At 41.1% G+C, this 16,098-nt stretch overlaps 1 protein-coding gene across 1 annotated transcript; it reads left to right on the top strand.

Annotated features, from left to right (window-relative positions):
- Window positions 1–5,791: 5,791 nt before the first annotated feature.
- On the top strand, window positions 5,792–15,660 carry LOC311039025 (heat shock 70 kDa protein 12A-like; the record flags this gene model as incomplete). The annotated part of the gene is made up of 5 exons (XM_084048667.1): window positions 5,792–5,882; window positions 11,931–12,178; window positions 12,287–12,514; window positions 14,131–14,302; window positions 14,567–15,660. The coding sequence occupies 5 exons, from the start codon at window positions 5,792–5,794 to the stop codon at window positions 15,595–15,597; spliced, it is 1,770 nt and encodes a 589-aa protein (XP_083904793.1). The 3' UTR covers window positions 15,598–15,660.
- Window positions 15,661–16,098: the final 438 nt, after the last annotated feature.

The following is a 16,098-nucleotide window of genomic DNA, read 5'->3' as shown; positions in this document are numbered from 1 at the left end:
CACACACACACACACGCACGCACGCACGCACGCACGCACGCACGCACGCACGCACGCACGCACGCACACACACAGACACACACACAGACACAGACACAGACACAATGAAAGTCAGCTGCAGGGTGTACTTTGGGTAGGTTTTGTCTATTTGTTTTACTATTTTTTCAAGGTTTCAGGTTAAAAGAAATACCAGAGGATGGTGCTTAGTGATATACTAACTACAGGGTGCTCATCCTATATTAAAATCACCTGATGTTACTCCCCGAGCCTTGTCTCGTTGTCTCAGCCAGAGACAGTGGCTTGCTTTCTCTGCTTCTTCTGAGATTTATTTGGTGGCTTTGCACAGTCCGGCTCCCTGTAGCCCCAGGTCTTTGAGCAGGGACCCCATATTTGAACTAGGGACCCCCCAAAATAATCATATTTGAACTGGGGACCCCCTACCCTGACAAGCACTTGGAATGTAGGAGTTTAGGCATTCAATTTAGTTTGACTCTGGCCCCGTAAAAAAAGTGTTTTTCATATATATGTGTGTGTGTGTGTGTGTGTGTGTGTGTGTGTGTGTGTGTGTGTGTGTGTGTGTGTGTGTGTGTGTGTGTGTGTGTGTGTGTGCGTGCGTGCGTGCGTGCGTGCGTGCGTGCGTGTGTGTGTGTGTGTTTTGTTGTGTTTCTAGGAGGTGGGCTGTAAATTATTTTTTTAATTTTATGTAAGGCTCATTGCTAAGATTGCATAAGAATCATTGCTAAATAGCACCAAATCAGGTGGACCTCTACAGTAGCCTACTTCACAGAGTTACAACAATCAGTTTATTGGCAGTATGTTCACACAAACAGAATTCTAACACATACAATGGAAGTCTAGATTTTCTCATTGATTTTTATTTTTATTTAACCTTTATTTCACCAGAGAAATCACATTGAGACTAGTGTCTCTTTTACAAGTGTGCCCTGGCCAAGAGAAGAGGCAAATAAAATGTTACACAGCTCTGCCAGTAACGACAATACAGGACATAACAAAACAAAGACAAACATGACATCCGTAATACCAAAGACCTACTACCAATAGCACCAATACAGACTATTTAAAATACTAATAACAACAATACATCATAAAACTAATAAACTAATATAAGACTAAGATCACAGCAATTGCTACTTGTCAAAGCAGGAGCAATGGTTGGAGAATGTGCCCATGGCAATCCTCTTAAAAGACACTAGAGGGATCAATGAAGCCAATTTTAATCTGGTCTGTAGATCGTTCCACGACCAAGGCCCAAAAAACGCAAGTTTTTTTTTCCCTGCCTCAGATTTAGTAGTGGGTACGACATAGCGCATCCAGGCATTCGATCTGAGGTTGAGCGAATTTTGGACAAGATTAAATTTTGAACAAATGTACGAGGGGGAATTTCCAAGAATGGCTTTATATATAAAAGTGTACCAATGTAGCAACCTGCGAGATGCTAAGGAGGACCACCCTACTAGGGAATACAGAATACAATGATGTGTCCTATAGGTGGAGCTGGTAATGAACCTCAACGCAGCATGATAAAGGGGATCAAGTCTACCCAATATTGAGGGACAGGCGAATCGATACACAATGTCGCCGTAGTCGAGTTGCGACATAAACAGGCCAGTGACCAGCCTTTTCCTTGAAGCAAAAGAAAAACAGGACTTCAATCTATAAAAGAAGCTTACTGTGAATTTTAACTTCTTAATCAACGCTTCAATGTGATGATTGAAGTTTAACTTGTTATCCAACCAAATTCCCAGATATTTGTAAAGCACCACCCATTCGATGGTTACTCCTTCCAAGGTGGTGATATTTGGGGGGATAATGTCAGCTCTATTTGGAGTAAATAGCATGGCCTTGGTTTTTTGGCCGTTTAATAGCAATTTGCTATTTACCAATTCATGCTGCAATGAGACAAAATCTGAAGCCAAGTTTGACACTGCTACATCAAAAGAAGGAGTACAAGAGTACAGAATTGTGTCATCGGCATACATATGATACTTACAATGCTTAGATTGACTACAAATATGATTGACATACAAAAGAAAAAGCAATGGACCAAGAATGGAACCTTGGGGGACTCCTTTCTCAAGGGTGATGGAATCAGAAATGGTATCACCAAATTTGACACACTGTGTGCGGCCAACTAAATAGTTTTTGAACCAACCAAGCACATTTTGGCAAAAAACAGCTTTAGAAAGGACCTTGAGCAGTACGTGAGGATCCACGGTATCGAAGGCCTTACTCAGATCAATGAATAAGGCCGCACAAAAAGATTTCTTACCCAGGGCTGCCCTGATGTCGTCGATAACATTAAGGCATGCCGTTACAGTGCTATGTTTTGCTCTAAAACCTGACTGCATGGGGTTCAAAATAGAGTATGAATCAAGAAAAACCTTTACCTGATTTGATACTTGGCCCTCTAAGATCTTTGCCAAGGTGGAAAGGTTAGAAATGGGCCTGTAATTGTTTACATCACAAGGATCGCCAGCCTTGAGAAGAGGGGAAACATTTGCTTGTTTCCACTCTTCAGGTAGACTTTGAGTGGCTAAGGAGATATTGAACATATCAGTGACAGGTTGAGCAATGATAGCCGATGATAATTTTAGGAAAAAAGGGTCAAGGCCGTCTGGGCCTGCAGATTTTTTAGGGTCTAAGGTAGACAGGGCGTGTAGAACATCCGATACCAGGATGGGAGAAAAGTCAAAAACAGAAACAGAAACAACAGATGAGTCAACGTTATCATCATGGGCGTCTTGATGAGGAGCATTGGCAATTTGCTCATCAAAAATGTGTCCCGCCCTTTTAAAATGCGAATTGAAAGCATTTGACATGATTTTTTTATCAGAAATAAAGGACTCGCCCACCCGAATCTTAGGCGGGGGGCCTGCTGCTCCTCCTGCTTTCTGTTGCAGGGATTTGACTACTCTCCAGAAGGTACAATGATTGCTAGAGGTATCAGTAGTGAGAGATAAATAATGTTCCGATCTTAACTTCCTGGTGAGGACCGTACATTTATTTCTCAAGACACGAAACAGAAGCCAATCATGACTTGAATTAGACTTTCTTGCAAGTGACCATTGTCTATTTCTTTCATGAATCAGATCAGCCAGGTCCCTAGAGAACCAGGGATTTGCACGGTTCTTAATTCTGATTTTTTTGAGAGGTGCATGTTTATTCATCAGGTAGAGAAACTGTTCGTGAAAGAACCGAAAGGCCTCATCCATTGATGGAATTAAGGACATGCGAAACCAATCAACTGCAGCCAAATCATGAAGAAAGGCTTGTTCAGAGAAGTGTTTAAAGCAGCGCCTGATGACAGTCAGGCCTTTGGTTTTGGGCAGCTTAGTGTTTCTGACACATGCAATAGCACAGTGGTCACTCAAGTCATTTGCAAACACACCAATTGAGGCATATTTGTGCGGTGCATTTGTTAGAATAATATCAATCAAAGTGTCACCATCCGGTCTGGCAGGGTTTAATCTAGTGGGGCAATGTATGATCTGTATTAAATTTAGGGAATCACATTGCTGTTTAAAACTGGCAGATTTATCAGTCAACCAATCCCAATTCAAATCAGCAAGAAGGACAATCTCGGAGCTAGCACATTTAGAAATCAAATCTACTATGTTTCCCATAGCTTCACTAGTTGCCGAAGGAGGCCTATAACAACAGATAATGGTCAGAGGGGAATTAGCCACCATTATCTGGACGGCTAAAAATTCAAACTGTTTAGCTATGGTTACGGAATGAAGAACAGACCCTTGAAATTTATCAGAAATGTACAGAGCAACTCCCCCACATCTGCCTTTACGATCAGTTCTATAGAGGTTATAACCAGGCACACCAACAGTGTTGTCAGTAGAGCGAGGTTTTAACCAGGTTTCTGAGACAGCTACCACGTCAGGTTTAGCTATCTCAAACCAGCATCGAAAAGTGGGCAATTTGGGCACCAGGCTTCTGGCATTGAAATGGAGGAAGCCTAGACCATGCCTACAGCTAAAATCATGGGGGGTGGACAGAATTGGTAGGGCCTCAAAAAGGGGGACCGGTCCAGGATTAATGTGTACATTGCCTGAGATGAACAGCATAAGCAAAATCAGCAGCCTTGTTGTTATTTTCTTAAACACTGAAATAATACCAGGGGCTCTGGAGGAAGACATGCAAGAATAAACATTACAACAGGGATCACGCCAAGAAACAATGTTCGCAATGTCCATAGCAAATGGAAAAACACGGTTCAAAGAATCCAGTTTACATGGTCCTTGAGGCCAAAGTACATTATCCAGAAATCCAGAAGTAACGTGTGTTTTACCAGCAATGTAAATGTTCGAATGTGGCAACAAGGTGGTGTTACTCTGATAGAGTGAATCAAGTGACATGAGACCCATTCCTAGCGAGACAACCAGCACAGCCAACATGTTGCCAGGCAACATGATAAACATTTCACTGCGGGGCATGCACAATGCGATGAGAACAAAACAGCCAGGGAATACTATGCACAACAAACAATGAGGCATGTAACATACACAATGCTATGAAAACAAGCACAGAATGTTGTGAGTAATGTTTTGTGCAACAAACCGTAAGCCGTACTGGAGAGGAGGAAACTATAATCCAACAACAGCAGCCGCTTTGACAGACATGCATTTGAGAGCAGCCTGGATTATGAAAAATCGACGAGCCTTTGGGAATCCAGGCGCCGATACGAGGGCAAACTGAAGTGTTTGCTAGCAGGCACAGCTATTTATCAACAGCCAGATACAGAAACAACAAACCGATCGGAAGCAACTGTACTAATAGCTATGAGCTAATAGCAGCCCCGGTTGTACGTATACAACCAGGTAGCCTCCAGGCTAGCCCCGTCGGATGTAAATATTGAGCAACAGGAACAGAAACAACAAACCGAGCCACCGCAACTGTACTGAAAGCTATTTAGCTAACAGCAGCCCCAGCTGTATGTATACAGCCAGGTAGCCTCCAGGCTAGCTCCGTCGGTTGTGATGAATCGAACAGCCTATGGCGATGGCGGTCCCGGCCAAAAACAGGCCAACCGCACCGGGACAGAAGATCCAATCTATCCGGGGGACATCCCAATAGTATGCTGAAGAGGCGTAGAACGATCGATGTAGTATACGCGGACTGAATCGCTGCAACTGTGTACAGGACGTTGATGGTAGCCTACGGGGCTAGCTACATCCAATGGACCAGAAGCCGGTCACAAATAAAACAATTGTCCTCTGATGTCAGGTCACAGACAAACTGGGAGATCCAATATCCTAAAATTAACCAGCTATAGTGTGACTGGTAAAAGCTACGGATTACATTAAAACGATTAAAACGTTAAAACAAACAAACATAACATGCAGAGCGTGAAAACATGCGTGCCGCCATCTTGGATCCTGATATACAGTACATGCATTTTATAAGAATGAATATAACTTTAATTACTCTGCCCCATTTTATCCAGGGAACGCTCGGTACCAGTGGGCCGAATGTTCCGGAACACTCGGCCAGCTTGGTGAGAACAGTCGGCACCAGCGAGGCGGAACACTCAGCCCGCGAGGTCGAGGATTTGATCGGGGCAGAGTAGGTTAAACGAGCTAAAACGTTTGGTAACCCCTAGAATACAGTAGAGCAGGGGTCTGGGACCCCTAGGGGGTCCTCAGAGTTATTTGTTGAAGAGAGTATTGGGGGTTTATAAGTGGTCAAGTATCCGAAAATACACATGAATTTTCTGAGAATAAGTGACATTGGCCGCGTTTCCCAAAGAGATCCTGCGTAGATGCTTCGCAGGTCCTACGACGGGTCTAACGTGACGTCACAGGCTGCGCAGTACCTTAGCAGGTACGTAGATTTCAGGTCACGCGTCTCAGGTACGTAGATTTCAGGTCACGCAGCTTGCGTAAGAGCCTCTACACAGCTGGGACTCGGCGAAACCTACGCTCTACCCTCATTAGTAGCAGGTGGTTGTGCCCACTACGTGCCATCTAAACTGGCTACGTGTGTGGTAAAAGTACATTCGGTAGACAGCATGCATGTAGCCTACTCCCCGCCTACTCATGGGAGAGGCGTAGCCCTGAGTACTGTCCTACGCAGCAGTTTGTTACGAGCGCCCTGGGACGCTCGTAACACCCATCGTAGCGAAATAGATCTATGAAAAGACCGAACACACACACACACACACACACACACACACACACACACACACACACACACACACACACACACACACACACACAATTTATATATATATATATATATATATATAATTAATTACGGCCGGGCCGGTGCGTAACGTGCCTACCCAAAAAAACAGACATACAAGCTGTCAACGCACTGCGACGTGCCGTGTCGATAGCTTGCAGATCTGTTCTTTTGGGTAGGTCGAGCGGCTGCGGTGCTTCGTCCTCTATGCATGAACCCGAAGTTTACAAATTGTACTCTCACGGATGATCTGATCATCTAATAAAAATATTAAGCATATGCCAAGTTAACTAAAGGTATATAAATGATACTGAGCTAAACATGTTTCCTTAATTTCAAAGTTTTATAGTTAAACGTTATGATGAAAGTCCCCCGTTCCTCTCACGAAGTGACAGCTGTTGCGCTCGCCATGTTTATGAATGGTTAAAACATCTTTTGAAAATAGCAGATCTACAAGCTCACAACGCGTCACAAGCTTGTAGATCTGCTATTTTCCAAAGATGTTATGCATAGTAGACTTTGGAAATGGGACATTCTGGGATCGAACCCGAAGCTCCCACTCACCAGTCCGACGTGTTACCAGTCACGCCAATAAACCTGCCTGATAGCCAGGTCTATTGCACGCGAACTCTGGCTAATTTGACTGTGGGGGCTACACATAGAACCAGTGCAGCAGATATATATCCTACTATAATTCTAGTAACCTCTGTCTGTAGTGGTGAGTGAGTAGGTGAAGCTACCCGGTTCTCCTCAGTGGCTGGAGCAATTGCTCTGATTTTGCACACACACATTGACCATTACCATCTGAACTTAACTGTGAAGCCCGTTTTTCAATTTCATCAAATCTCAGCTTCTTATTAGCGTTTAGGTGTGAAAGAATGTTGCCTCCCGGGTTGCCAGATCATGTGCGCATATCCCCCCACGGATGCGTCGACCGGGTATGGTCTAGTAGATATAGATATAGATATATATAGATATATATATATATATATATTCCTAAACTTTCCTAAAGTAAATTCCCCCATTGGTGCTAAAAGCTGTCAATCATGCAGGGAGACGCCCCCTCTATCCTCTGAACATTTTTGAATGGCAGCCATTGTTGCCTGTGTTCATTTAAGAGCATTGAAATGTCACCTTAAAATACATTTTAATAAATTACAGAATGTACCTAAAAAAGTGTAAGTGTCCAATAAATATAAAGGTAATTTAGATAAAGGTCTTTAGATATATAGATATAATGTATATATTCGCAAAGGGTGTTTAAACTGCTGTGTAGTGTTATATTATACCTCTATGTGTGTAGTAGGACAGCACTACATAGTTTACGTTGGCTTTACGTAGGCTTCGTCCAGGAGTCCTTTACGTCCATGCTGTCTCACGAATGTAGTTTTAGCACAGACGTAACGGAACCTACGACGATGGTGTCTCCAGAAGCCAGTTTAGATGGCACGTTGGGCACACACAGCTGCTACCAACGAAGATAGTGCGCAGCGGGGTTTCTACTGCGCAGCTGCGTGGAGGCTCCTACGCAGCTTCTAGGCTACGCAGGAGCTGAAATTCGTTTGGGAAACGCGGCCATTGTCACAATGTAAGATGTTGAGATTTGTTGGAGAGGGGAAAAAGGAGGGGGCCTAGTATTGGTCCCTGGGGGACACCGGTGGATGAAGTATTTAGGGGTTGAAGTGGTTCAACCAGTTAAGGGATGTACAGAGAATTCCACCTAGTTTACAAGTCTGTTCAGCAACATCTTGAGTGCCAAGAAGGCCAAGAAACATTTTTTAAATGATTTGACCAGAAATGGGAGGTTTGCATAACTTGTTGAACCACTTGTAGGACAAAGGCTCTAAACGTTCTGCTGGTGGGGGCTCCTCACTAGCAGGTGAGTCAGTAGGATACAACAGCAGTGACAGCACAAAAATGTGTGTGGGGAGGAAGCAATCGGCATAACAACAAAATTGCGGTGAAAAAGGGGTAAAAGGCATACAAAGACTTTGAAGGGCTAATATAACACATGAAGTATTTATATTTGTCATTCCTGAGGGTTATAGTTCATTGATTATAGTCCACTCAGTGTAATTTAGTCATTGAAAGGGCCAATATAACTCATTAACAATGATTTTTTTCCACCTGCCAAAAAGTAATTGCAGCTTCTACCTGTTGATTGAAAGCTTGTTTCTGCCTCAAAATGACTTGATTTCATTCTAAAGGGTTATATGTTAAACATTATAGTTCACACAATTGCACAATAGCAATTGTAATACCTGGTTGACCGGGTACAAAAAATTATAATTCTTTGATGTGTGGTGGTGACTATGAATAGGTCTATCAAAAAATAATGTCACCACTAGTTTGATTATGTATTCTGATGTATCAAGACAAAATGTATGAAAAGAGGTTGCCTTTGACAAAGTTGATATTTGACAACTGACTATGATGAATTGACTATGACGGACTAACAGTTTATGGCACAATGTTGCTTTATCTGTATTTCTTTGTTGGCAATGGTGGGGCATGGACATAATCCACATAGCATTGTGGTAGTAATGTTTGTCAGGTGTTACATTACCATACTTATGATTTTCAGTTGCCTGACGTTCACTCACATATAGTGACTAATTTGCTTGCACCAGTGACTCATTTGAAAACCACCAATATCTGGCCAAACGCCGGGTAAAAAACAGGTATCAGAGAAAGTCTGAGGAAGATTTGAGGGAAAGTGAAAGGCAGTATAGCCTATGATACGATCAGGGAGAGAAAGTTTCAACCACAATGGCGAGACCTCTGGGAATTGGCTTGCGTATGATACAAATTGCTGTAGGTCTTTTCATGAAATCTTGTGTAGATCAATGCCAACATTCAGATAAGTAGCCTAAGTTAGAGAAAAGAGTAAAGAAGTGTATGATCATGAATTGCTGTGGTAGGCTACAATGTTGAAATGCAGATCTAGCTAAAAGCTAAAAAGGCTGTCACAAATGCATGCATTGTGAGTTAACTTTCACTATGAATTGAGTACATGGGGACCCTATTTGAAACAAGTCATTAGGCTTTCAAGGGCTTTTCAATCCTATTTAGCTTGTATTTAAACTGTACTTTCATGTGCTTTTTTCTGCAAATGTCTAAATAAAGTATTCAATCAATCAGTTTGTAGCTAGATCGGCGCGAGTGACACCATACTTCGTAATGCAATGTTGTACTGTATGGTCAGTTATGTGTTAAGTGTGTTGCTCCGGGACACTTTGACACTTAAGCCCCATTTCACGAAAAGACGTCAAAAATGTTAATAACTAAAGGCTGGAATGCCTTTCCAAAGGTCTTGAGAACTGCAGGCTCTGTTGACATTTTTAACAAATGACATGACCTGCTTGGTGAAACATGTTCAACAACTCTTTTGAACATGTGGTGTAGGTGGAAATGGCGTTGCACGCATGGGAACGGCGTTCCCATAGCAAACGTTGCGGGGGCAAACGTGTGGGAACGCTCTCCCTCAGTGTCCAACTATTTTTTTTTTAAATAATCGCTTATGAGGTTTAGCACGATTTATTTGCCGTTCTGTCTCTTCTATGTGTGAGTGAGAGCTCACTCAGCGGGTGTCACTCAGTGTTGCCAAGTATAGTGAGAGAAATGAGCCAGCCGACCTACAAAAACAAGCCAATAACAACCCAAAAACAAGCCAAAGTTTGTTCCAGGGAAGTTGCGGGAAATAAGCAGACTTGGCAACGCTGGCTATGAACCCATTATCTGGGAGTGCGCTCAGCAGCTCATTGTCTCATTACTCATAACACGACCAATGAGAGTTAGCGCTTTCACGTTGCTAGGATACATAGTGCCCAACGCTGCCTGTGTAGTAGCGTGGAAATCAAAACAAAACAAGTGTAGCTTGTAGGGTGTGTCTTACATGTGCATGCCTTGGACTTTCTCATCAACAGAGAATACCTGATCACCTTAATGGAATGCACTACCGTACCTTGCCAAACCAAATGGTTTAGCTGGTAGAACTTGATCTCTTTCTGTCCTCAAGTAACACTGTCTTTTGAGAAGCCAGCAATCTCTATATTAGCCATATGATGTATAATACGCACCCACTCACCTTTGCAGCTAAGTGGCCCTTTTGAGGTTGAAGCACTGTCTGTACTGATGAGACTCAACTATTATTATCCAAAATAATTAGGATTTAATTTGTTGGTCGCTCAGTAGTTAAAATCACCTCACTGGGGCGCTGGACAGACTAACAATTCACACACAGTGTTTGTTTGTTTGTTTGTTTGTTTTTTGGTTTGTTTGTTTGTTTATCTATTTATCCATTTAAGTTTTAAGTTTTTAATCAGTGCTAAATAGCTATATATTCCAGTAATCATTGCCAGCATAAAGTGTTTATTTCAGTAGTAGGGGTCTCCCAGTCTCTCCACCTTTTTAATAAACCAACAATACATTTTCAAGTTGGGATACCAATTTTATCCAGTCAGGGGAGAGAACGTATACAGGTTACAGGATAAACAAGTGAGGACGTGTGTGTGTGTGTGTGTGTGTGTGTGTGTGTGTGTGTGTGTGTGTGTGTGTGTGTGTGTGTGTGTGTGTGTGTGTGCGTGTGCGTGTGCGTGTACTGTACAGTCATAATTTACCTAATCTAACAACCAATAGAGCAAAGTCAATAGACTTCTAGTTCACTGGTGAATTACTTGAACATCCCTTCTATTACTGCAGGGGTTGAAGGTATACAATTAGTTAAAATTTAAATGACAAAATCTCAATAACATTGATGTTTTAGCATTGCCTAGGTTTAATGTTAACCACTTCCAACGTGGCGGCAAAAATACATCTTAGTTCTAATTTATAAAGCAGTGCTTAATTGAATTGTAGGATTCTATTGTACCTACAGGAGTCTTGCAATTATTTGGCAACATAATAGTAGGCTATACATGGTACTAATGTAACATACAGTACAGTTGGATTTTAAAACTATTTTGTTGCATAATGAGCATCTACATGTAGATAGTTATACTTGTATATGTCAAATATGGTCTGAAGAATCAATAGAAAATCCAAGAAATTTGAATCTGGAAAAGTATGGAATTTTGAAAAGGAAAATGTGTAGAAACCCTGATTATAACTTTCACTGACGGCCGGGATTTCTGACTAATAACATTAATAGTTGATGGGAGTGGGACACTTTTAAAACGTGGCCTTGCTTTAATGTATCTCCGCACATCGTATCCAAAAAGTAAAGGTATTCTTCCCTGCTTAGAAAGAAAATCTAAGCGACGGGTTGAAACAAGCGTTTAACCCATTTATGGCACGGTCACACCGCACTTTTATTTTACCTATGGGATGGAATTTGCCAATGCTTTGTCAATGCAAATGCGTGGATTCGAGTGAAAGATGTGATTCCGTCCCATAGGTAAAGTAAAAGTGCGTGTGTGACCGTGCCCTAAATAGGTTAGATAAAAGGATTAAATATTACCATAGTTCTTATGCTTATTCATATTCTTCTTTGCGACCAACATGCCTTTTAAAGATTTTTTATCAGGCAGTAGCCTATACCTCCATCACCTGCACCAATGAACTGTACCGCTTGCAACAAAAGGGTGAGGCTTAGTGACATACTACAGGATGCTCATGCTATAAAAACTGGGATACAGTATTTGGTGTGTTCATTTCAGTTGTGTTGGCTTGGACTAGCTTTATTCTGGTTTCTAATATGGGTGATACATTTATAATAGCAATAGACTTCGGTACTGCTTACAGTGGGTACGCCTATACTCTCAGCGGCAAAGATCCCAAACTTCCACACTGGGGAATAAAGCAGGCGCTGGACACCGTAAAGACGCCTACATGTGTTCTATTTGATGAAAATGAGGAATTCCTCAATTTTGGTTATGACGCTAAAAGCCAGTACACTACAAAAGGAAATGCATTTGCAAAGAAAACACTTCTCTTTGAAAACTTCAAGATGGATCTCTACGGAAAAGTAAGTGATTAGGATAGAAATGTGTTCCAAAAATTATATATAATTAATTATATATACATTTAACATCTGTTTCGTTCATAACCAACATGATTTTTTTATTTTCAACAGACCAGAATCAATGAGAAGTTAATGATTACAGCCGCAAATGGGAAACAAATGACAGCCCTTAAAGTCTTCACAGAAAGTCTACGCTACCTGAAGGAACATGCACTGACACACATTGCTAAAAACACAAGAGGAACCAGTCCAACTGCGTTTGACTTCACCTGGGTTCTGACTGTTCCTGCTATTTGGGATGCTTCCTCAAAACAGTTCATGAGAAAAGCAGCAACTGAGGTAATTCCATGTCTACAGTAAACATCATTATGGCATCTCGAAACCCAAATCATCAGCTGATGTATTTGAACTTTGTTCATAAAACATACCTAACTCCCCAGAAATGTTTAAAAAAATGAAACTTGCTTTATCCCCAAATTGTCTTTGTTCATTAAATGTAACTGGTACTTTTATGCATATGATGTGGGAAGGAATGTCCTACAGTCAAATCCTTTTGGACACAGGTTACCAATTATCTATCCAAAGTTTTACAAACACATATCCCCTATTGTCCAAAATTGATGATTCTTAATGACGATGATTCATTAACTTTAAGCCCATCCCAAAGACGTTTCTGGTTGGTTGGAAGCACAGCTGCAAAAAAAAAAATGGAGCTTAGATGGTAACCTGCACATGATCTCCCTTTTAACCTGATCTCCCTTTTAACCAAAGGAAGCAGTTCTTACTTTTTGTTGTTTTAATGGAACTTGTTTACAGCAAGATTAAATGGTGCTAATCAGCAAACAATAGACAGTTGGAATCACATTTTACATCAAGTTAGGAACTGTACTGTATGATTATTAATAGTATCTGTTATATATAAAATGATCATCTTTTTGATCATTACAGGATTTGTTGTTTGCCGTTTTTTCCATAAGCCTATGAGAGGGTGGGTTGGGAGGGGTTAATTCAATGTTTTGTTTAGTTTATTTTTTATTTGATAAATTGTACTAGTTTTTTGGTTAACTATGGCTTTGATTAAGTTAATTTGAATTATTATATTGTGATTATTGTGGTAGTATTGTCATAGTTGTCTCCGCCAGGCCGAAAGCCATGGCTGAGACTATGTTTTGCACCCTGTCCGTCCGTCCGTGTGTCCGTCTGTGTGTGTGTCTGTCTGTCTGTGAGCAGCTAATCTCCCACACTGTTGGTCCGGTTGCTGCGAAACCCCACATTTTTTAGATTGGCTTGTTATAGCGCCAGCAGCAGGCCAATTTTTGCAAAACAAATGTTTTAATATTACTCCTACAAACATCATGCAAATCAGTACACAGTATCTCTATAGTCATGTGATTAAGACGGATGTGTCCGATATTTCAAATTCCATCCTAATTGGCTAACATTATCTTTCAAAGTTTGCAGGATAGGTCCGTTTTGAACAAAATGCTTCTAATCATGAACACAGTGTGCGATTTCTGTGAAATTTTGCACACATTCCCACTAGGCCGGAAGAAATGCCACCCTTTTCACATTGGCCTGCAGGTCTAATTTAGCGAAATGCCTGAAATCATGAATGCAGTGTCCGATTGCCCTGAAAGGCCTAAGAAGAAATGGCACCCTTTTCACATTGGCCTATTATAGCGCCACCAGAAGGCCACAATAACCTACCTGACCTGGCAGAGACCTGCAGGGTTTGGGCTGTCTCTCGTGGAAGAGCCATTGAGGGGGCTGGATAATAGAGATCTATTTGTTTTTGTATTTAAAAAAAGCAATTAATGCTTGTACCTGTATCCTATTTTTTGTCTCCTATAAAAAAAAGTTTTAACAAAAAAGAAAATATCTACATGATATTTTCTACACATGTAAATGTGTGTGTGTTTTTTTTTGATTGTCATTCTTTCTTTCTTTCTTTTCAGGCTGGCATTGTGAGAGAAAGTAAACCGGATAAGTTGGTCATCGCATTGGAGCCAGAGGCAGCCTCAATTTGGTGTATGCAACTGCCCACAACGGGTTATATTGAGACGAACACAACAAATGCCACCCTACATCAAAATCCTGGAACAAAATACGTTGTTGCTGATTGTGGAGGTATGTTGTACTGTGATATTTTTGCAGACTTAAGTGTGAGTGTGTGTGTGTGTGTGTGTGTGTGTATACAGTAGTATGTGTACAGTATGTATAAGTCAAAGTAATACTCAGCTGTACATACATTAGTTTTACTTTCAATATACTGCAAAATCCTTATCTTTACAGTAAATGTATGCAACTTCGCTACATTCTTCTTCTGTTGTCCACGTTTTTATATGTATTAAAAACGTTCATATTTTAAAGCCTAACATTGTTGTCTTTCAGGTGGCACCGTTGACATCACGGTACATGAAGTATTGGATAGCGGAGTCCTGAAAGAGCTGCATAAGGCCTCTGGTAATGATATGGGAGGGGAGCAGGTTAACAAAATGTTCAAATGTTTCCTCCAGGCAATATTCTCTTGTGAACTCTGGAATGAGTTTGAAAGAAAGTTTCCCATTGATGTTCAAAAACTGATGAATACATTCCGTATACTTAAGACTGATGATGATGATGATGATGAGGATGTATACATGACCTGCCCTCCTAACTTAGAAAAGTTAGCTCAGCAACCAATAGAGAAATACTTCGAGAATGTGCAAGGTGTATCCTGGGACGAGGGGGAGATCACAATCTCAAGAGAAAAGATGAGATCTTTCTTTGATGAAAGTCTGAGAGGCATCACTAAAAGTCTCAAAGGAGTCTTTCAAAAGGTTGAAATTGATCACCTTGTGTTAGTGGGGGGCTATGCAGAAAGTACGGTTCTGCGCAAACACATTACCAAGCAGTTTGGTGCTCAGTGCTCAGTACTGTGCCCTGCGTTTCCCCAGCAGGCAATTTTGCAGGGAGCTGTCATGTTTGGAGGAAACCCTGCGGTAGTGGTATCACGAAAAAGTGCCTTTACTTATGGTATTAAGGTCTTTAAGAAGTTTGATGCTTCGAAGCATAAGGCTGATAAGATGTACACAAATGACAGCGGTGTCTGGTGTGATGATTGTTTCTCAACACTGGTGAAAATAGATGAAGATGTGGGTTGGGATGAAACCAGAGACCACATCTTCGAACCAGCAGATAGAAACCAGACAGCAATTCATTTTGGTTTTTATCGCACAGAAAGGGAAAATCCTCAATATGTAGATGACTGGGGAATAGAAAAACTGAACTCGTTTGACGTTGAGTCGCCAGATACTAGCCGTGGGCTGGATCGTCAAATCCAGTTGCAAATGAAATTTGGCTTCACAGAAATAACAGCCACAGCCACTGATGTGGATTCCAAGTCAACAAACTCAGTCAAAATTGACTTTTTGAGCAAGTAGGATCCTACAATAAGACTAACTATATACATTGTAATAACTTTAAGGCCCAAGTTATGTAATAGTTAAGAGATGTACTGTAACAGGTTGGCCAGAAATATGAACCACTGTATAAGGGAACATGGTGATTTTGGCTATTGTAACTTTAATCTGATACTTTAAAGCAGGGGTTCTCAAACGTTTGTATACCAGTCCAGGACCCCATTTTATTTATAGTGCAACAAATTATAGTATAGTATATTTAAAAACAAAGCATGCATTGGTCGCCTTGATTAGGAATATTAAAAATTAAATAATAGTAAATGCAAAGCATAGAGTATATATAGCCTATATCAGAACCTTAATACAAAATGTATAAAAACAAAGAAAATGCATTCACAGATTATTAAAAAAAAAAAAAAAAAAACAACAACAGACTTAATGTAAAGGATAAGGATGTCTAAAAATGTTTTGTCAATGTGCCACCCACCCTCTCCTCCCTGTGACCCCACTTGGGGTCCCGAC

The sequence above is a fragment of the Gymnoscopelus microlampas genome, assembly GCF_963454915.1.
Source record: "Gymnoscopelus microlampas genome assembly, chromosome: 22".
NCBI classification, from domain to species: Eukaryota; Metazoa; Chordata; class Actinopteri; order Myctophiformes; family Myctophidae; genus Gymnoscopelus; species Gymnoscopelus microlampas.
The sequence above is the reverse complement of the archived record's forward strand: the minus strand, read 5'-3'. Positions and strand labels throughout refer to the sequence as shown.